Here is a 22,594-nt window from a genome sequence, read left to right as displayed (position 1 = left end):
CGAGAATGTCGGTTTCAGCAGGATAACGCAACGCGTCATACTGCTATTGAAACGCAGGATATGTTACGGGAATTTTTTGGCCATCGTTTGATATCAAAAGGGTTGTTACACTAAAATCCCTAGATGTTACACCAGCAGAAGTTTTTCTTTGGGCTATCAAAAAGTGTAGTTTTTAAAAACAATCCTCATACATTTGACGGATCGAAGACTAACATTGAAAGTGAGACTTCAAACAAATATTATGCTATGTGCAAATATTACGTTATGTTATGTTACGAACTTGCATCGGGATCATAAGGAATCATTTTGAACATCTATTGTAAACTTATTAAAGGTAATCTGAATATTGTTGTATAAATATTTCATTAACATTAATATTTTTGTAATAAATTCACGTCGTCAGACAAAGCGGCTGCGTCCTTTTTGAAACACTCTTTATATCACTATTAAACATAAAAGAACATTTTTAACCGAATTTTTTAACATACAAATCTGTGTATATATCAATAATATCGACGGAGGTATATTTTTCAATTAAAAAATTGTTCATAGATTTCACAACTACTGACGAGAAATGTTAGATTTAGTTAAATTCGTGCACAACAGTTAACATGCACGAAAAGCATGGATAAGAAAATATAAATTGAATTATATAAACGTTTTTAAATCTTTTTATTTAAGATCAAATTAACATTAATTTAATTTCACTAGAATCTAACGAACATAGTAGCCGAAACAAATAATTTGTTAAATCTATTGTAGGACGAATTTAGGACAAGGAAATCGTCATCGAATTGATACGTCGAAAATTATTTTAAATCTACCAATAAAATTAAAATCAATTAAATTTAATAAAAACTGTTTAAAGGTAAAAAAAAAAATAATAGTTACAACACAGATGAATAGACTAGTAAAAAATAAATTAGTAATAGATAAAAATATACCTGAATAAAAGTATGTAGCTTTACATACCACTCTGGAAATAGAGATATTCTACAAAGCTACTAAATATGTCGAGAATGTATTCAAAATACCAAAAATGCCTTTGTAACAGTGGCTTTTGTCATTTGTAACAAAGCACTAAGGCCGAAATAGGAACCGTATAAAATATTTAATATAAATATTTTCCTTCTTTCCATGTAAAATATTTTTATTTATTAATCATAATCTAAAACTTTAACATCAAAATCTATAAGAAAAATCACTAAAAAAAAAATATTTTACTATAAAGAATTTTTCTTTAAAAAATTTATTGAATAATGTTTAATTTGATGTAAGTGGAAACATTAATTAACGTTGCCCGTTTGATTTTTTTTTTCTTTTAATCCAACGGAAGATTAACCAAAGTAAATGGGACCTTTTATACGCCTTTTATACGCCTTTACAAGTACACTGAAGTAAAAAAAAAAGTATTCAAATTGTTCAATGAGCTGAAAAAGTTTTACACACAAATTAATTACGGACTTAAATCTGCAGATATACCTGCGAATACAAAATATAGTAAAGTAGTCGTCTACTTTTAGGTAATGAACTAGACCCACCGGGTTGGTCTAGTGGCGAACGCGTCTTCCCAAATCAGCTGATTCGGAAGTCGAGAGTTCCAGCGTTCAAGTCCTAGCAAGTTACTTTGATACGGATTTGAATACTAGATCGTGGATATCAGTGCTCTTTGGTGGTTGGGTTTTAAATTAACTACACATCTCATCACAGGAACGGTATCCGTGAATATTAGTTTGCCAGTAAGAGTGTGTAATAATTACAATATACAGAGGAGGTTGTTTTAATTATCATGCTAGAATTTCCTCCGTTAATGCATTAATGATCCTCAAGAAACAGATATCGAGGAATTCGTCCCAATTTCAAGTGAAACGAAGGTATAGTGAAGATTAATTAAATACCGGCAAAGGACTGTATAACTTTCTCGGTTTTGGTCTTGATAGATATTTATTTCAAATACATCATAGTAGTTTTAAATATTAATTATTTAATTATGCTATATTTAGAGGCGAATATGTGGAAAAAATCAAAATGTTCAGTAAAACAAATTTGAGCTCGACTTGATCCTCTAGATAAAATTACGGTTTTATCTTAAAAAGTATGCAATAATATACGTACAATTGGGAAAAAAACACTCTGGCAGCCATTTTACCAGTTAGCTCGACAGCTACCCCATATAACATTTTAATAAACCACAATCTTTTTCTTACCTCGCAAACTTTCCTTCAATTATGCCTTTTTGAATACAGTCATGTCTTAGATTCAGTTAGCTTTTCTTTTTTATATTGTCTTAATCATATTCCTACTCTCATTTATATTTATCAGGAGTTACTAGTTTTCCTCCAAAGCCGCATTTCAAAATTTTCCAGATATCGAGTTTCTCTTTTCTTAATAGCCCATGTTTCTGTACCATATAAGCCACACTCCAAATAAAACATCTTTTAAATCTTTCCCTCAGATCAATAGGTATACTTTTTGTTGTAAGCAGATTTCTAACCTTGTTGGACGCCATTTTACCATTGTAAATTCCATCAAACTTTACTGTGCTTCCAAGGTATTTAAAACTACCAACCTATTCTAACTATTTCTCTTCAATAGCAGTCTTTGTTGCGCCGTATTTCCTCGATATTCTCATTACTTTTCACTAGCGTTCGTTTGCATTCCATATTTTTCTTCTACACTGCTTATTCTATCCATCATTTGTTGTAGCTTTTCTTCAGTTGTAGCCGTTACTGCCTGCTCATTTGCATACTTAATTGTCTTTATTTTTTTCCGCATAATGTCACATAATCACCATCCTCTAAGTCTTCTAAAGCTTCCTTAATTAGTTGGTTTCTATAAATGTTAAAAAGGATTGGTGACACGCAGCGTCCTGTCTAACTCCTGTTCCAATCATTACTGCTTTTGTTTTTTCTCCTTCTATTTGAACTACTAAACTTTGTCATACGAATCGTAGGATTATTAGGGTTTATTAATAATAAGATATTATTAATTTATTAATTAAATAAAAAAAGTATTAAAAAAAAAATATTAATAAGTGATAATAACTAAAATTTCATTTTGTATTATCCTTGTAATGATATCTTGTCGTAGATTTTTTGTAATAAACTTTTTTTAATTTTTCACAAAAACTATAAATTACAATGTGTACAAAAAATAATCCTAATCATCAACATAGTGCGATAGGGTAAAAATATCTAATAATAAATTCACTAAAAATAATGTTTTTATAAATTTATTTTTAGAGGAATCTTAAAATATGATTAAGATCGAAAATTAAGTTTTTTTTAAGGCTGGTAACAATGATAGACAACTATATTGAAAATACCATTACTATTACAAACAGAAGTAGACAACGCTTATCTGCCAAGCGAAAGTTTCTGGTATCGTGCACACGTTTTTTCATACAAACGTTTGTTCGTGTGTAATGTAAATAGGAACGACTGACTTCAGGCGATGATTTCTGATTTTTGTTCCTATCCGCCCTTCTAATCAACCTCACAGCAAAATCTAGCCTTCGAACCTCATTCTCGCTAAGCCAGGTTACAGACATCTTTTACACGTGTATATCTTTTGCTTGAAAGGAAAACAAAGTACTTTCCTTGTCTATTAATATTATGAAGCAAGCAAACACAAATATGATAGAAAGCTGAAGAAAAATAAAGGAATTTATTCTTCTTTCGAAGCAAACATAAAAATAAAAAAAAAAATAATTATCGCAAAACGCTGATTAACTTCCATAAATACACGGTAGTAAGAAAGGATAAAAGTGTTATAAACAGAAACAGTAATAAGAACTTTTATATAAAAACGAAATGATGATGACATGGGAGTCTAGATTACTCCGGGGAATATAGCGTATGACATGAGAAAATGAAAACGAATTTAAAAATAAGAGAGGTGTGAAATAGGTTTTCCCTTTGATAACTTACATATTCTGTTTGATACATAAGGCTGTAAATATAATACAAAAAAAAAATCAATCTCTAAATTTCATTATAACGAAGTACAGCAAATGACACGCATTCATGGAATAAATACTGCATAAACAAACAGAAAAAAATCATTTCGCTCTGCTTTGAATCTTACATTTACCGTGAAGACTTTGTGGCTTTCACTGAAACAAACGAAAATAATGGTTTCCGTTTGTGTTTTAGGTTAAGCCATAAAGTTATTTACGAGATCAAATGCGAACAGCACCGCAAATATGATTTAGTAGAACCACAACAAAGCGTTTCTGTTCGTAAGCGTCTACAAACTTCTCATTAATTTGTAAATTTTCAAAACTTTTCGTGATTTAAAATCGTTGAATTTTTCTTTATTTAAAAAAACACGAATAAATCATGAACACGACTTTTAATGTCTTCTGAAAACAAACTTGCTAAAATTTATAACATTATACAGCTAAAGGCAGTACACACAACATAATTTTTTTTTTGCAATTCTTGCAAAATTCTGCGCAAAAAGACCGACTTTTCGTTTCCGACGCCCTCACTATTACGTCAGAAACGCACTGGTTCTCAGAATACAACGCATTACATACGTTCGGTTACCCAGTAGACCCTACACTCATGCATCAAGTTTCAATTCACTGACCACTGTGACACACCGCATAAGGGCGTATGAAAAAAAATCACTATACAGAAAACGTAATCTCATATTCTTTTTCGACCTTAAATTGAGCATAACTGAGAACGACTCAACTAATCTTTATCAAATTTTCACATGCGCAACTTCAGATACGCTTCTGCAGCATACCTAAATTTCAATAAAATTTATCTAGTAGTTTTATACATAAAATTCTATGTTAAGGAAACCCCAACTTACGTGAAAGGTACTTTTGTATTCTCATTCCTCGAAACGTAAAGAAAAGTAATTTTCACTCCCCCACTCCCATCATGCGACCGAAAACAATATCGTACGTTTATTCGAAAAGTCTGTAAAAATCAACAATCCATTTAAAAAGTAATAAAAAAGAAAGCGGATAATTCTTTCCTACATTTTAGATTAATTTTATCACTTAGTTCCTACGATTGTAGAAATTACTACAGCTTAAAAAAAGGAAAACACGTTTACAAATGAAAAAATCTATAAACATATTTATAAATATGTTTATTACTATAAACACGTTGAAGTTAACGGTAGAGAAAGAGGCTGAGCGTACCTTTCAGTGAATTTAAAATACTTACGATAATACTAGCTTTTGTTTTTATTTATTCATTAAGTTTTCCCTTCACTTCTACTTTGAATAAGAGTTCCTTTCTTGATAATTTAAAAAACTATGTATTTTCCTGAAAATCGCAAATTCTACAAATTAAAAAGAAAATAGTCTCAAAAAACGCTCAACTCTGTTGAATAGTCTTATTTAAACTAAATTGTTTGTAAGCCGTGTATCAGAAACAACCCACAGTTGTCAGCTTTTTAATCCTGGATACATCATCGTTTGGAAGGACGAAGAAAAAGTCTTGTTAAATTTTGAAAACAATCAGTCGAACTGAATGATATTTGCGAAACGAATTAACTTGTTACTTTCCGATTATTAGTTAATTGCATGTACCGGGTAAAAGAAAATTAATAAATTGTTTATCTCATTACAGTTTCGTGGCATTACGGGATCAGAAAAAAATGTTATACGTGGGTAATAAACGGGGTAGACGGAGAAGAAATAACGAACTATATAGACGATAAAGCGGTGAATATCGTACTGACGATATCTACGTCGTATAAATATCGGATAAAAAATGTAAAAACAGAATATTTCTAGGCAAAAAAATATCCCTGTTACGTTATGCGAATGAATAAAATTGTCCCGAATAAAGTTAAAAAAGTGATGTACCGGTCTTAACATCCTTTGATATCATTGGATGAGATGTTTAAGAAATTTTAGGTAATTTATTTATTTATGTATTTTGGTATTATGTAAACTGAAAGGCTTTTGTGGTAATCTAGTAGGCCTTTGTGGTAATGCGGGTTTATTTATTCAACTGTTACCGATAAAAAAAGAAGCATGATTTCAGAATAACGGGAATATAAAATATAGACTGTGAAGTACGGTAGTAGTGATAACACTTTCCGCATTTAACCCTAATATATTTATTGTACGAGCATATAGTCTACTTTTTTATAAAATTTATGAAGCACCGATGTACTCTCAACATACGCTTAATGTAGAGCATAATAAATGTCCCGGTTTAGTTTAATTACGATTAATAAATTCAAGTTTTTGTTTTAGTTATTACGATAGATAAAGAGACATCTAAACTAAATATTTATGAGGTAACTGTGTAATCAATATACGGTAGGAATAATTTACGATAGACGATAGATGACAAACCACGCGAAAATTTAACTTTAGTTTTTAAAGACGTACTTCGCTCAATAGTGTAAATTTCACGCTTAAAACATTGTCTAACTACGCATGTTATAATATTTATTATACAGAGCGTTTCATAATGTTCTTCGGAGTTTCGAAAATTCATTAACAAAAAACTATTCCACTCATAAGAATAAAACAAGTACAAGTATTTTCCAAATATACTATGCAGTTCTAGGCACTTCTTAATCATTAATAGTTATGTATTATAAAATTATGTTTTATTAGATAATTGTTAAGTCATTTATTGTAGGTAAATTGGCACCTCGTTTGTTTAAATCGGTTAATTTACAACTGAGATATGGCTAAAAATGTTATAGTGAATTATCAACATTGTACTTGAAAATAGGCACAAAATTGTCAGACTGCATAACACTTTTTTTTATATGACTGCGAAATTTAAATGTTTCCTTACTGGGAAATCGTACGAGTTATTAATCGTCAAATGAGGTAAAGATGCTAAGATTCGGTGCCCTCTGTCACCTAGTGAAGTGTTTCTGGATGACTCTGTAGAAACCGATTTCTAAAATCGTTCACTAAATTGATTACCAGTTATTTCCAAAATCGTTTTCCATTCTATATTTCATAATTGACTCGATCGATCTTTAAGTAAAAATAATCAAGTTATTAATATTTTTTAAAAAATCAACAAAAAAACAATGGTGTATTTACAGTGAAAATATGTTAATAAAGAAGCCGGGAATCTCTTCAGGAGTATGCAACTTTTTGTTGGCTTTTTTTATTCTCCTTAAAATTAGGAACCCTATCTTTTTGATGTAGATTGATTTCAAAGATTGTTTATTTACTTCTTTACAAAAGCTACAGTATGATACAATGTATTGAATTAAAGTCTTTGGTTGGACTATTAGAGGGGTTTTTCTTAAAATAATTTTTTTCTGTGAAAATTTATATCTCAAAAATTTGAATGGTGATACATAATATTATGGAATTTTTCATATTTGTTGTTATTTTTGAACAGTTTTTTCTCCTATAAATATTTATTTGCACGTAGAATTATATTTAGAAAATACTAGAAAGATAATCAGGAATGAAAATCCATATTTCCATTAGATTTCATAATTTAATGCTTTAATAATTTTTTTAACAGTTAGAATTATATATATATATATATATATATATATATATATATATATATACTAGCTCTACCCGCCACGCTTCGCTGTGGCACATTGTGGTTGCATGAATGAGAAATGAGAAACAAAACAAAGCATACATTTCATAGAAGTTTAATTTTGCAATACTTGTGGATATACAATATTTTTTTTGTTTTTCCACTGTCTGCGTAGATATAAAGGCTATCTGGTTTGTCGGGAACACGCTACATGCAGTTACTCATGTGAGAAGGAATCCGCATCTAAATCTAAACCACACAATTCTAAAGATTAACCTTGAGCTTTATTGATTGTGATTGCAAATGCCAATCGAATTGGGAATTGCAATCATTTAAATTAAAATGGTGTATCGGTCGGGATTATGGGTATTCGAGGAATGAGGACATCTTCACCTTTGAAAGGTCCCGTTAAAATCGTTGCTTCCACTACGTTATTCATCAATTTCTTAACTGCAAGTCGCGTGTCGTTGCAGAGTTTTGGCTGATTAATATTCCGCAACAGGATAATTGCCATTTTTTGATCGAACCGTTGCTAGAATCAATTTAATGAGGAATGTTTTCCCAGTTCCTCCTGGCGCATCCAAGAAGAAGGTCCCCCAACTCCGTCATTTATCATTTGCATTATGCGATCATAAATGCCTTTCTGTTCGCGCGTTAATTTGGGAATGTTTGATTGGACATATGACTGAAGATCATCAATGTTGTAACTCTCTTCACGGCGTAAATCCACATCAAATGAAGCAATCGCAGCTCCGGTGGGTGCTGGCATTCCCAATTGACTAAGAACTTTATTTGCAATACCTAAGCACTTGTCTTCAATATTTATCAATGCTTCGTTGTAAATGCCTTCTGTAAATTCCGTGGTCATATTGGTATTTTCTAGGCGTACTCTATGCAAAATATCCTCAGCCATATGCGACCGATATCTTTCCCATAACTCTGTGGGAGATGAAGGGAAGCAAGCGGTCAATATAATTGCGAATAATGCGCGAATTTGGTTTGGATGTGCAGTGTTGCACGCGTCATTAATACATATATCCCACTGTTGGTCGTTTTCTAATAAATTCAGAGCTTGGTGAAAGGCGCAGCTCAATCACGACACGATCATACAAAAGTACCTCGATTAAAGTGAATATTTAATTCAGATTGTATAATAATCTGAATCAGATGCAAGTGGATACGTTTTTTTTTTTTTTTTTGTTAATAAACAATGTAAATGGGAACAGGTATTGTTTCACATGTGACTGCGGTTGTCGTTAGCTAGTATGGCGAGTGTTCCCCTCGCTTCCGGCAGATGGCGCGGTCACTGGTACACAACTGACCGTTAAAAAAACTGTTTTCTCGCGGTCGCGGGTATGTGACTGATGAGAAAAATAGATAAAAACAATCTTTGATGCGGGTTATATATCGTGCTAAAATTTGAGCTCAATCGGTGCAGAACATTTTGAGTTTTTGAAGCGTACACAAACGAACTTAACATTTTTATATATAAAGATTTGTGGGCTGCGAAAAAAAGCCCTTAAGTCGTGCGAAAAAACACATCATTTTAAATGCTTACAAAAGCAGAGTAATGCTTATAGATGACAGAATAATAATGAAACGGCGTTGATTTCAGATGTTAATAAACTGCTAACGTAAGTAGAAGTTGTGCTGCTTCAGTGTAGAACGTGATTCTCGAGTATGAATCTACTAATGAATTACGGTCTCCAAAGAAAACGAAACCCCGCAGGTCAATTGAGAAAAGGTGAGATTTTGATAAAAACGCGATTAGTAAAAAAATTACACGAATTTGAATTATTTAGAAATAGTTTAGCGGTGTATTATGTCCTTTGGAAGAGAATTCGGTTATTGTCTTCGACAACGCTTCTTATCATTAAGCGAAAAGAATTTCAGCCGTGTTATAGAAAAACAATGATATCAAAATGTGGCATAGTTCAAAAGGAATAATTTTTGAAGAGGTTTAAGTTAATGTTCAATCATTGCAAAGGGTTTCGCGTATTAAAAGTAATTATAGTCCGTATAAAATTGGTTTGACACATAACGCCATATTGGTAAGTCGTGTTTTTATTTGGCTCCTAACGAATATGTTTGCCGGCCTCCGTGGCGCGAGTGGTAACGTCTCGGACTTTAATCCGGTGGTTCCGAGTTGGAATCCCGGTGAGGCATGGCATTTTCATACGCTATAAATCATTCATATCATGACCAACTGCGGTTGTCCTTCTTGGTGGCTTTTCTTTTTGTTTTGGTGTTTTTTTTTTTTTTTTTTTTTTAATAAAATACAGATGTTTTAGCTGTTAAATATAATTCAAAGAAACATGGTCGTTGTGTTTGACAGCGGCCATCTTGCATTGATCTGATTGGTTTTCCTTTGTTTACATTTCCAAATTAAAAATAGATAAGATAGATTTATTAAAAATAGATGAAAACAATCTTTGATACGGGTTATATATCGTAAAATTTGAGCTCAATCGGTGCAGAACATTTTGAGTTTTTGAAGCCGTACACATACGAACTTAACATTTTTATATATATAGATTATAAATTATGAATCCGGAAATAATTTATGAGGTTGCTCTGTTGAGCGAGTATTTAAATATAATAGTTTTTCGTTTATTTAATTCAGTGATTCTAACTAAAGACGTGCACACACCGTATTTAATTCGCGCGGGTGTGGCGGTATAGCGGCGACGGTCGGCACTAACTAAACTAATGTAATTTCACAACCAACATAAAATAAATTTTTTCTGTACGGTTGGCAGACTAGTGTAGCCACGAAGCTTAACGCAACAGGTACCGACTCAACCGCGCGATCGAGTTCGAGACCCAGCCAGGACGAGTTACTTTTATACACTTTAAATATTATTTAATTCTACCGCCCACCTGTGACGTCACAACAGAGCGGACGACTACAACAGCATTTTTTGGGGTGTGAGTGGGATTTTGCAAAAGATTTTTTTTTAATATTGTATTGTTATTTTTAATCGTTAACAAATGTGCCTAAGAAAAATATGATCTTAAGTAAGCGAAATCTAGAAATAGTGAGGGTGACCTTGCTCTACAGTCTCTCCCCCACAACGTTTAAGTTGAAAATTTAACGGTATCAATGCTGCATATATGGAAGTAATGTAACCAAGTTTGGTTGAAATCGGTCCAGTAGTTCCGGAGATATAAGATGATTTAGAGACCAATACCGAACATAAAAGCGTACATACGAACATTAACATCCGGAAAATGTCTATCCGGTTTTTTGGGTTCCTTACGTCTCAAAGGTCAATATCCGCATATGCCCAAATTGGACCGATTACAGTACATTCCCTACTACGGCTACAGCTCTATCTAGACGGGATTTTAAAAGATAAATTGGTGGACAAATAATGAAAATTGTAGAACATTTAAAAAAATAAAACTTCCAACCGCATAAGAATCTCAATTGGGAGCGCACAATTTATTTTTAAAAAATCAATACGATCAATTTTACATTCGCTGAACGTTTTTCCCTTACGTAGACAAAGTTTGTTTCGTTTCCATCATTTTTGTCAAAAACGACTTTAATGGCCTTCGATAATTCTTTAACTGAATTATTGAAGGCCAATAATTACGGCGATCGAGGATAAATACATAACATTAATGGAAATCACAGAAACAAAATAATGGAAACAGCAGCCTCTTTTAAGTAAATTATTATAACATTTCAGTAATTCTACGTAGTTTTTACAGTGAAACACTTAATCAAACCCGATGCGCGCGCTTATGCGTGTATGTCTAAAATTCAGTTCAATTTGAGGTAGTAACCGACCTTTTCGATAGAGTTTGCGTTCGTATGTGTGCTATACACAGAAGCGATGCGATTTCTTTTAATGAGATAAAATAGTAACACAGATATTCCCAAGAGAACACCAAAGAGATGTTTTGTTCCTCGCCCTTAATGCACATACGGGCGCCTTTATTCTACTTACCTAATGTTAGAGCGACATTTATACTGTGAAATACAACTCTCGCCCTTTTTAAAGACTATAAATAGATTCTCTAGAAAATATAGCAAGCCTACTTAACACGAGAATTATATACGATAAAAATTAAAAAAATAATATTATAACAAAATTTTTCATTCGGCATTAAAAAGCAATCGAAAAATTTCTAAAGAAAAATTGCTTCGTAATAAAAAAAATAATTATTACTATCGATAAAGCAAAATAAATTTTATAATTATTCGAAAAAAATAATTAAAATATTTTAGGCTTCGAAAACTCTAATTAAAGAAAATTCTTTAGACACAAAAAAATCCTTTAATAAACCAAATGTGGAAACGAAATCATCCGCAATGTTTTTGTTTTAATTTTAAATTAAAATTTCAAAAGCATAAATAAGCACACGTCTACTAATGTAAAGCGATCAATTTTTCTTAAATTAAACTGCAACAAGTCATAACAAACGATTTAAATTTATTTTAAATGTAAATATTAAAATTATAAATAATCGGCCTTTGAACCAATAGCTCAACGCTCTGTGACGCAATTATATTTAGGTTCTTATTAACGTAAGCTCATAGTAATTATCACTGTACAAGAGTTAAGTTTGTGAAGGTATATACAAAACATTTTGTATTTTATTAAATTGGCTAGTATTCAACAGAGCAACCTCATAAATAATTTAAAGCATATAAATTATGCGTTTTTTCTTTAGGTAGCAAAAAATTAGGTCTCGGAATAAAAATCAAATATAATGGAAATACGTATTTTCATTCCTGATTATCATTCTAGTATTTTCTAAATATAATTCTACGTGCAAATGAATATTTATAGGAGAAAAAAATTGTTCAAAAATAAAACAAATATGAAAAATTCCATAATATTATGTTTCACCATTCAAATTTTTGAGATTTAAATTTTCACAGAAAAAAATTATTTTAAGAAAAACCCCTCCAATAGTCCAACCAATACATTGTATCATACTGTTGCTTTTGTACAGAAGTAAATAAACAATCTTCGAAATCAATCTAAATCAAAAAGATAGGAGAATAAAAAACTTTAAGAAGAATAAAAAAAGCCAACAAAAAGTTGCATACACCTGAAGAGATTCCCGGCTTCTTTCTTCACATATTTTCACTGTAAATACACCATTGTTTTTTGTTGATTTTTTAAAAAATATTAACTTGATTATTTTTACTTAAGATCGATCGAGTCAATTATGAAATATAGAATGGAAAACGATTTTGGAAATAGCTGGTAATCAATTTAGGGAACGATTTTAGAAATCGGTTTCTACAGAGTTTAGTCCAGAAACACTTCACTAGGTGACAGAGAGCACCGAATCTTAGCATGTTTACCTCATTTGACGATTAATAACTCGTACGATTCCTTAGTAAGGAAACATTTAAATGTCGCAGTCATATAACAAAAAAGTCTTATGCAGTCTGATAATTTTGATAATCCACTATAACCTTTTTAGCCATATCACAGTTGTAAATTAACCGATTTAAACAAACGAGGTGCTATTTTGCCTACAATAAATGACTTAACAATAAAACATATTTTTATAATACATAGCTATTAATCATTAAGAAGTTTTAAAGGCCGCCATTTTGGAATTTTCAAAGGTAAAATTCTAAAATTTATTTATTTTTTAGAAGATGTCAACGTTTGTTTTAATTTTTATTTATAATTATTATTTTTTGTTTATTTTTTAGAAGTTGGTGTATATATATCAAAATTTCACTAAAATATCTTAATCCATTCTTAAGTTTTAAATTCTTATCGTAAAACAAATGATGGACGATACAAGATTTGTCTATATGGAGTTTATTATTTATTCTAAATCAGTTCCTTAAATATTTATCGAAACCTCTCGGGACAACCTGCATAGATATGGAGAGGGGAAATAAAAAGAATATAGGTACTTTGATGTTCCGTTTCCGATGGAGTTAAAAAATCAGGCCGAAGTTGGGATATATATATATATATATATATATATATATATATATATATATATAATATATATATACAAAAACGTTTTTAGTAAACGGGTCTTCGACATATAAGCCTAAATGTTTTAGAAATTCTCTCACCCCTACATCTGATCCACTTAAAACTTTGAAATCATAAGTACTTTCATTTTATCTGTTTAGCTTCCGGAACCACCGTAAGATATTACATCAGAGGATGATATGTATGAATGTAAATGAAGTGTGATCTTGTACAATCTCAGGTCGAACGTTCCTGAGATGTGTGGTTAATTGAAACCCAAACACCGAAGAACACCGGTATCCACAATCTAGTATTCAAATCCGCATAAAAGTAACTGCGTTTACCAGGATTTGAACCTTAGAACTCTCGACTTCGAAATCAGCTTATTTGCGATGACGATTATAAGTAACTTAATACGCATTTTTATTGTACTACAGCTCAATTTTCTAAAACCACTTAAAAAGTAAAAAATTAAAGAACTTTTTGTACTAAGAAGGTCTTTAAACGTCGAAATTTACAAAAACTCCGATACCCAAAATTCACTAACACTAAAATCATTACACTTTCCCATTATAGTTATTCTGCTGTAGAAGCAATACATTTATAACCAGGAAAATAGTCGATATATTTCTACTTCCCATTTTAAAAACTGTAAATTAAAATAGGTGGTCTTATTTCAATCCGAATATTCTTTATATAAAAAAATGTTCAGTACAATTCATCATTTATAAAAGAGATATATCAAAAATGTATTATGAAAAATGTTAACAATTTTTTATTTTCGCCTATTTTTTACTAAAAAAGTAAAATCCTTTCAATAAAATACTTGTTATAATTAATTTTACTAGTCAGGAACCGACGTAAACAAATCATTTTACGGCAAGGATGGATGGACCTGCTGACATACTTCTAACCTTCCAAATATAACCATCTGTTAAAGACTGGAAGAAAAATAAATTAAAAATAAAAAATGTAATATTTATAACAAAAAATAATAATATTATGATTACCGCGCTAAACATTTTCAGAGAACTCAAGGAGCAGCCTAAGTCGAGAAGAGTATATTGGAGTAATCTAGTGGAGGTCTGCCAGCGAGCCGATCCGGGTATTCGTGTTATCTGTTCGGAGAGGACCTTTAATGATTAAAAATCCCTATCGGAAGAAACCAGGTCTTCCTACTTCCTTTTAATATACAAATTCTGCGCTCCAAATATATTTAACCGCTTCACAGAATCGACTAATTGATTTTGTTCATTACCATGAACAAAATTTTGAAAATTAAAGCTTACGATTATTTTATTATTTTATTTTTTTTAAAAGAAAAAATACACACTTTTATACAAATCGAGAATTAGCTCAAAGAAAAATTTATCATTTCAGTTTAGTATGTTAATTAATTAAATGTCCATCAAAATCAGTTAGTTCAAGGACAGAAACCAACCAATAACCACAGTAAAGCGTTTATTTACAGTACAAAGCAAATAAGGAATGGAATTTGATATAAAGATAATTAATAACAAACCTTTAACCACCAAATCATGTTAATCGAAATGGGAATACTTTTTATTTTATTAAATAGCTATAAAAATATTTTCACTTATACAAATTTGTGTTAATTTTAACACTTCCCCTTCTAAATTATTTTTAATATAATACAAAGCATAATAAGCTAGCATTCCTAAAGATCAAACGATTTTTTTAATAACCTTATTCAGGTTTTTTCTCAAGGTTAAACACGTGTTTAAATTACAGAACAATACTAATAATGAAATTATTTAAAAAAATAAAAACATGCCGTAACATTTAAAACCGTTAAATGATTCATTACAATAAATTAAATGTTTCAGGAAGTAATAATTGTAAAAAAAATTATAGTAATAATACAAAGGAATATATATAGGTAATTAAATCAAGGTGGTTCTAAGTGGAATCTATGTTGATCTGACATACATGTTAAAACAATGGCGTAATTACTATTATCTATTACTGTTAGTACAAGAATTTATCAAATGTTACAATTCATTCACAGTTTATGTAACCACTTTATACTAAATAACAACCTAATATTCCTTCTACATACAAGTAAATTGCAGTAAAAAAAATAAAAGAATTTATCTATTTTCATTACAATGATGAACCAGTTGCAAAAATATACTGGCTCAATAACAAAACAAAAAAAAAAATTAGAATAATAAAGAATAAAAGAAAATTTAACTGAATACTATATTATATTAGAGCACTGGTTTATTTATTATTACGATTTTTCCTCTAACCATCAGTAAAATCATTTAACCTGTTAAACGTCGATTAGTAAATAACAATAACTATCGTTAAAAAGGATTAATAAACTGAAATATTCTTCATATGCCTGCCAATAAGTTTGAAAATAAATAAATTTAATTGATGTTAACATTATTCTTTTTAAAAATATTAAATAGAAAAAAAAATTATTTAAAAAAAATAATTTATTTTTACTTTCCCGACAACAAAGGTTCTACTGCTGCTAGCAGCAGAAGTATATAGAATAGCAATCGGCCAAAATATCTGGTATCTGGTTTTTTTTAAATGACGTATATATATATATATATATATATATCAAACTACACAAATCAACCAACAAACACAGTAACAGAAAAACCTAAAAACATAAATACCAAAAGTCGACTTTCGCGGGTTCCCGCATCATCAGATGCTATGTAGATATATGTTGATGATTTATTTGAATTTTTAGAAAGTTATTATACATATATATGTTTTTTTTCTGTAAATGTAATTTTTAGCAGAGATGAATAACATTGGACCAAAAACGTCTAAGCTCCAAAAAACAAGGAGTTTAATAGAAACCGTAGTTAAAATACGTTTTTTAAACGATGAAATTCCATCTTCATTTTTCAGTAATTAACGCATCTTAGCTACTTGAAAATGTTGCTAAAATGTGTTGTCATCAGCAGCAAACCTATATGCAAAATTTCAGAGCGAACGGATAATCGAAAGTGCTTCAAAATTCGACTGAAAGGCTCCGTACCGTGAATCTCACATACGTAGTCCAACAGAGTTAATATAAAGCGGTACAAAATAGACATTATACACCTTTACTAGGCCTAGTGATTATACAGCTTAAATAATAATTAATTTTGTAAATCCAGAGCCATTTTTGTATTGTAGTAAGAAAATAAAGCTTAGAAAACAATTTTTTTATTCTAAATAGAACACAAGATAGTTTTTTTATTAATGAAAAGCTCGACCGAGAAGAATAAAAAAACAATTATCTATTGTAAACTGTGTGTTTTTTTACAAACATAAAAAAAAAATATTAAAGTATAATTCAGAACGCTCACAAATTTACGATAAGCTGTATTCACGAGATAAACGTAACACATTGCAATCATACAAATTCAAAGCACTACTTACAAACGTAACGGATTAATCCTAATTTACAGAAACCGACTAACCTTTTAGGCGGGATTAACGATTTGAATAACATATCGCACTTCATAACCTAAAAATCTTATGACGCAACAAGAGTAACAAAAAGAAACTATCTCGGTAACCTTTCAAAAAATTTTATTAAAACCGCAAGAAGAAACGAACTGTACACAAACTAAATTTTGACAAAGTTTATATACAGAATCTGAGTATCTATTTTATATGTATGAACAAAATGGAAAATACCAAGAAACGCAGTGTATAAAGTAGTTTAACGAACACCCACATCAAAAAATAGTTAGTCACATTTGTCCGAGTTCCAAGCGTAACTTTGGGTGAGTCATCCGTTAAATAATCGATACAACTTTAAGTAAAGTACATTAAGTGTCCGCTACTCGGACTAGGTGATAAAATACATAAAGTTGAAGAAATCGTACTGGACTTTGCTTCAAACATTATTAACAAAACGGTAAGATTAGTTTAGATTTAATTATAGTAATTGATTTTAATCTATGTTATTTTTTAGACTGTTATAAAACACTTTAATTAACAAAGAAAAAACTCTTATTCGATTAATTAAATTCAGAATTGTGTCGTTTACAAATTCGAAAAAATAAATCATTAAATTATAAAATGTTGCTGCAAAGATATAATAAAAAATCATTTCAACGGATCTGAAAAAGTAAAGGGGATATTTACTCAACTAATAAACAAATAATCCGAGAAAACTTTTGATAAATAACAATTTTAAAAAATCGTAAAAAATTAAGTTTTTTAAAGTTTATTGGAAATATTATTTATTAATCCACCGATTGAGAGTTCGTAATACAAAAAAAGTGATCTAATAATCACATGCAAGCCAAGCTATTCTGACAATATTTCACCAGATCATAGCAGTATCCCTCCCAGAAATGGTCGACCTGAGACTGTACAAGACTACATTTCACTTACACTCATAAATATCATCCTCTGAGGTAATACCTGACGGTGATTCCCAGAGGAATCTTGGAACTGTTGATCCAAGAAATTTCATAATCTAGTTGGAAGATTTATAAAAAAAAAAAATAACTATCAAGCCGATTTCAAAAGAAGTCATACCAACTTTTTGATGATAAATTTTGTTCTATATTTCAACAGAGTTAAACAGTAATTTTTATATACTGTTTTTCTTATAACATTTTTTTTTTGTATTTTTTGATAATGTTTTTAAATAAAATTTTAATAAAATAAGAAAGGTTTTTCATCTACAAAAACTCAAAAATATATAAAAGAAACCTAAAAAAAAATTATTTTTTTAAATATTACAAAATATATTACAGACCCAAGACCGTTAAGAGAGACGGTTGATGGGAAATTAAAAAAAATAATAATAAAATAGCCATTTGATTAATTAGCATTGAGAAACAGTAGAACATGCAAAAAAAGACCGCTAAAAGAAACAAACAAAATGAGAAATCGAAACCGATATCTGCTGTTTGAAATTTGTTAAGTTCGGCAAAGTCGTATTCATAGGGAGCCAGCCGAAGGAAACAGACCTTCTCAGCACGATTTTATAACCCCTCTTTTAGCAGTTCACTTTAAACAATTTATATTTCCACAAATAAAAATTTCTAAAAAACTCGGGTAATCAAGATGATTTTTATAAAATATCATATTCACAAATTTAAGAGGAAGAAAAGGTTTTTTTTTCAAATTTAAAAACAGCTTTAAACGGTTAAGATAATACAGTTCTGAAAATTTAAGAGCTGAAGAGATGATAAAATGGGCTATTACCCTTCGGTAAAACTTTCGTTAACTTTTTAAAACACACTACAGATACAAGATTCAGAAAATAACTTTTTCGTTCTCACTACAATAAAATGTAAAAAAATAGTAAAAAATTAACTTTTAAAATCATTAAACGCAACATATTTAAAAGGTGAGCGAATTTCTTTAAAATCGGCTGATTTCTATTGTTTTTTTTTTTTTTTTTTTAATAAATTTTTAATAAACTCTAATAAATATTTTTTTTTGCGCCGACAGTAGTTAGATTGCATTTTTGTAGATGAGTTTATTGAAATTTTATGAAGCTTAAGAACTCGCTTCAAAAATTAAGGGTAAAAATTTACAAAAAAAATTTAGGGTGGTCATACTTAATTCTAGAAATTTGTCTTAAAAATGAATCACTAAAAAAAATATATGATAAAAACACGAATTTAGTGCAAAATTTAAATATTTCGTAGAAGTAATAACACCACACGCTCTAGAAAAAGAAGCGCTAAAAAGCGAACGCAGAAAATGGCGTTAGCGATCAACTTAAAACGAAATTTATATAATAAAAAATCGCTTTCGCATAATGCTAAATTCCAACATTATAACAGTAATTCTTCCGCAGACGTTATATGGCGCTGTGTTGGCAAAGCTTTTTGGATAAAGACCTTTTTAAAATATATGGAATTTATAAACTAAAAAGTGAAACAGAAATTTATAAAAATATAGAAAAAATAAGACACCATCCGGAGATTACAATTTTATGGGCACTTATACAGAATTTTGTTAAATATTTAACTTTTATAAAGTAGAACTATTAAAACTAACCGGTTTAAATATGAAAAATGATCTTCAAATTTTAAAATTTTCCAAAGAAACTTGTTTAAATAGAGGCCAATTTAGAAAATTAACCAAGTAATCTATGTTTCCAGAGAAGAAGGATAAGAGGAGTGCAGGAAGAAGGTGGATCGAGGAAGAAAAGCAACAGAGTGAAAAGATGAAACAAATATTAGGAAAACAAAAGAAGTTCCAAACTATTATGAAAACGTGTTCCTTAGTGGCCCGGATGAACAAAAAAATATAAAAAACAACATGAATAATTTAACCGAACCCCTCTTCATCAGAGTAAACCGTCCCCCCAAAATAAAAATTATAAAAATTGTCTCTATTTACTGCCAACTAATCTTTTCTCACTGATTTCATATAGTTCGTTTTTCAATGAATTGCTGCTCCAGTGATCGGTCATTATTGAAGCAGTAGTTTTTTAATTACGAATGTTTATTTCTTGAAATTAATAGAATGGCTGATTGATTTTGATAAGCCGGATAAGAAAATGTGTATACTAATTAAAATTAAACAATATTAAGTGAAAGATGAAATGCTGTTTAAAAGAAAATCTTTTAAAAAATTGCCCCGGAAATGAAAAATTACAATGCATTTTACATAATAATACTTACTGCAAGCCGCTGTTATAAACTGCTGCTTGCAAGACTGCAAAGCGCCGACTATTTTAAATTTCTTGTGAAAGTAAAAATAAATATTTTATAAGCTTTAACATGATTTCACATTTTATTTATTGACATCAATTCATCCGAACTGTTTTTTTCACATAATATATACATTTATCTAATACAAATGTATTTACAATTTTCATTAAAAATGATGTTAATAAACATGTCTGTTTTAAATTGCCGATAACTAGAATCACATCGATCGAAAAATATCAAAATTAGGCGGGGGGACGTCAACGGAGAAAGATTATAACAGGCATTTAACAAGGTATATTTTTATAAGATTTTTGCACGTTTTTCACGAATGTTAATTCAGGTCAGATTAAAAAATAGTAAAAAAAGTTTTTTTTTAAATTTTCAATTTTTTTCAGAATTTTTTAAATGAAATCGTATAATTAGAACAAAAAAATACCGCGAGCTTAAATAAGATCACCACCATTGATTTTACTTCCTTGTACGAAATAAAGGAAGTATTGTGATCGCGAAATATATCCAAATGAAATTTTAATTAATGAAATATTTGGACCTTACAAAGGGAAGGCCCATCGGTTCGAATCAGGCTTCATCTCTTTTTTTTTTTAATTTAAATGTATTGATTTATTAATAATTACTAACCGCCGATTGTAAAAAAAATTTACGATAAATAATAATTCAATAACAATAAAAAAAATATATGAAAAAATATCTGAAGTTATTAATGAAATAAAATTTTATGTACTTTAAACAATTTTAAATTTTATGTACTTTAAGTTTGTACTTTATTTTAATTTTATGTACTTAAAAAAAATGTGTATATGTAATTTAATAGGCGTACAAGGAAGTTATGTGGCGTCCACCACATCAGATTTTTTATATTTATTATAAATTAAATTATTAATGCTCAATGTTTTCGGCAAAGATATAGCGCAATTATTATTGGCCGATTCGAATTTTTAACTGTAAAAAATAAAGATAAATATGAACAGTATGTACATTATTATAATTATACAATAGTTAATATTCTCACAACAAACAAATGCGTCAACTAACACAGGACACATTATAGTTTAATAAAAATTTCTATGGTATGTGGAATGTCACCACTCACACTTGAGAAACGTTGTGTAATAATTTTAGAAAAAAAGAAGAAATAGATAAACAAAAAAAAAAGAACTGTAGATGACAGTAGAAAATGGTACGAAAAGGAAAGACGATGATGTAGATTAGTTGTTGCAAGTGTAGTAGTTAAAACTCTTTCATCGTTACGCAAAGTCAGTTGGTTTCTTTGAAATCGACTCTGATGACGAAATTATTAAATATATTTATGTAGATTTAGAACATTTTACAAAAATAAAATAAAAAGTAACTATAAATTACAACAGAATGATATATAAATAAAAATCAACGATTTTTTCTCTGAAAAATCAACAGCCGATTCATAATTAGTATATCGGTGTATTCTATTTTTAATATGACTTGTCACTCACAAACAAATAATAATATTTTTAATATAAATTTACATCATCGCTTATTTATTTTCTATCAACATAAAATTCAGTCAACAAGTAAAATTTTTCAATACGGACCGATTCATATCAAACATGTTTTCTCTATTGTATTTTTGATTTTCATCGTACAATAGAATGTATGCTATAATTTCATTGTGAAGTTTTTATCTCATTTACAGATCGAACATAAAGTCATCTTTCTGATAACACACAGAAAAAGAATCCTTTTATGTTTTAATCGAGAGCTATTTAAATAAATGTATGTATATTAACTATTTACTGTTAACTCTTTTTTCTTTTTTTTTGTATAATTTCAACTAATTTTACTAGAAAGCATTTTAGCAAAGGTGAAGTTTGATACAAAAATAAAAAGTACCGTATAAATTTTACGATTATAAAGAGTATAAAATCGGACATCAATATCTGCATATTTTATGCTCATTTAGTTGAATTCGAAAATTAAATTTATAAAAATAAGTACTTGCTGGATCGGGGAAATGAGTTTTCCTATGTCCCCGACATAATTTTATCAACTTCCCTGTAATTCTATAAGGATCTGTAAGTTTTATCAAATGATTTATCCTACCTTAGAAAAATTTTTGCGTATTTAAATTTATCCATACTTAATTTGTAGAACAACGGTGTCGACTGTTGATCTTTCAATCAACGGAAAGATGAACTTGCGGGTAACAAAAAACAGATCTAATTTAATTAAACATTAATTTTAACTTTTTGTAGCGGATTTTTTATTTTTACAAATATTCTTTGCGATAAATAAATAAATATATAAAACAATTTTTTAATTGTAGATTAACTCTTCGACCGAACAACATAAAAAAGAAGATTTTTTACGATGATTTAAAAGGTATTTCTATGATTTTTCTATAAAATATATATATTTTAGCGAGATAATATTTAGAAAATTATTTTCATTAACAAAGTAATGAAGAGTCTTC

The 22,594-nt window shown here is 29.4% G+C and overlaps 1 protein-coding gene and 1 long non-coding RNA gene across 6 annotated transcripts in view; one reads left to right on the top strand and one right to left on the bottom strand.

The window, feature by feature from the left end:
• KrT95D (phosphofurin acidic cluster sorting protein KrT95D) overlaps positions 1–22,594 on the bottom strand; it is a 526,961-nt gene that overhangs the window by 99,279 nt on the left and 405,088 nt on the right. Inside the window, exon 1 of one of the 5 annotated variants that reach the window (XM_075365988.1) lies at positions 16,918–17,053. The exons of the other annotated variants lie outside the window; for them this stretch is intronic. Coding sequence (XP_075222103.1) covers positions 16,918–16,961 — 44 coding nt within the window. The 5' untranslated portion in view covers positions 16,962–17,053. Of the gene's footprint in view, positions 1–16,917; positions 17,054–22,594 lie in introns of those variants that run through there. 5 annotated transcript variants of the gene reach the window in all.
• Positions 17,246–22,594, top strand: part of LOC142324408 (uncharacterized) — a 105,132-nt gene continuing 99,783 nt past the window's right edge. The window contains exon 1 of the long non-coding RNA XR_012756278.1: positions 17,246–17,360. This is a non-coding gene — a long non-coding RNA (uncharacterized LOC142324408). The remainder of the gene's footprint in view (positions 17,361–22,594) is intronic.

The sequence above is a fragment of the Lycorma delicatula genome, chromosome 5 (genome assembly GCF_047948215.1).
Source record: "Lycorma delicatula isolate Av1 chromosome 5, ASM4794821v1, whole genome shotgun sequence".
NCBI classification, from domain to species: Eukaryota; Metazoa; Arthropoda; class Insecta; order Hemiptera; family Fulgoridae; genus Lycorma; species Lycorma delicatula.
Note: the sequence above shows the minus strand (reverse complement) of the source record. Positions and strands in the feature narration are given on the sequence as shown.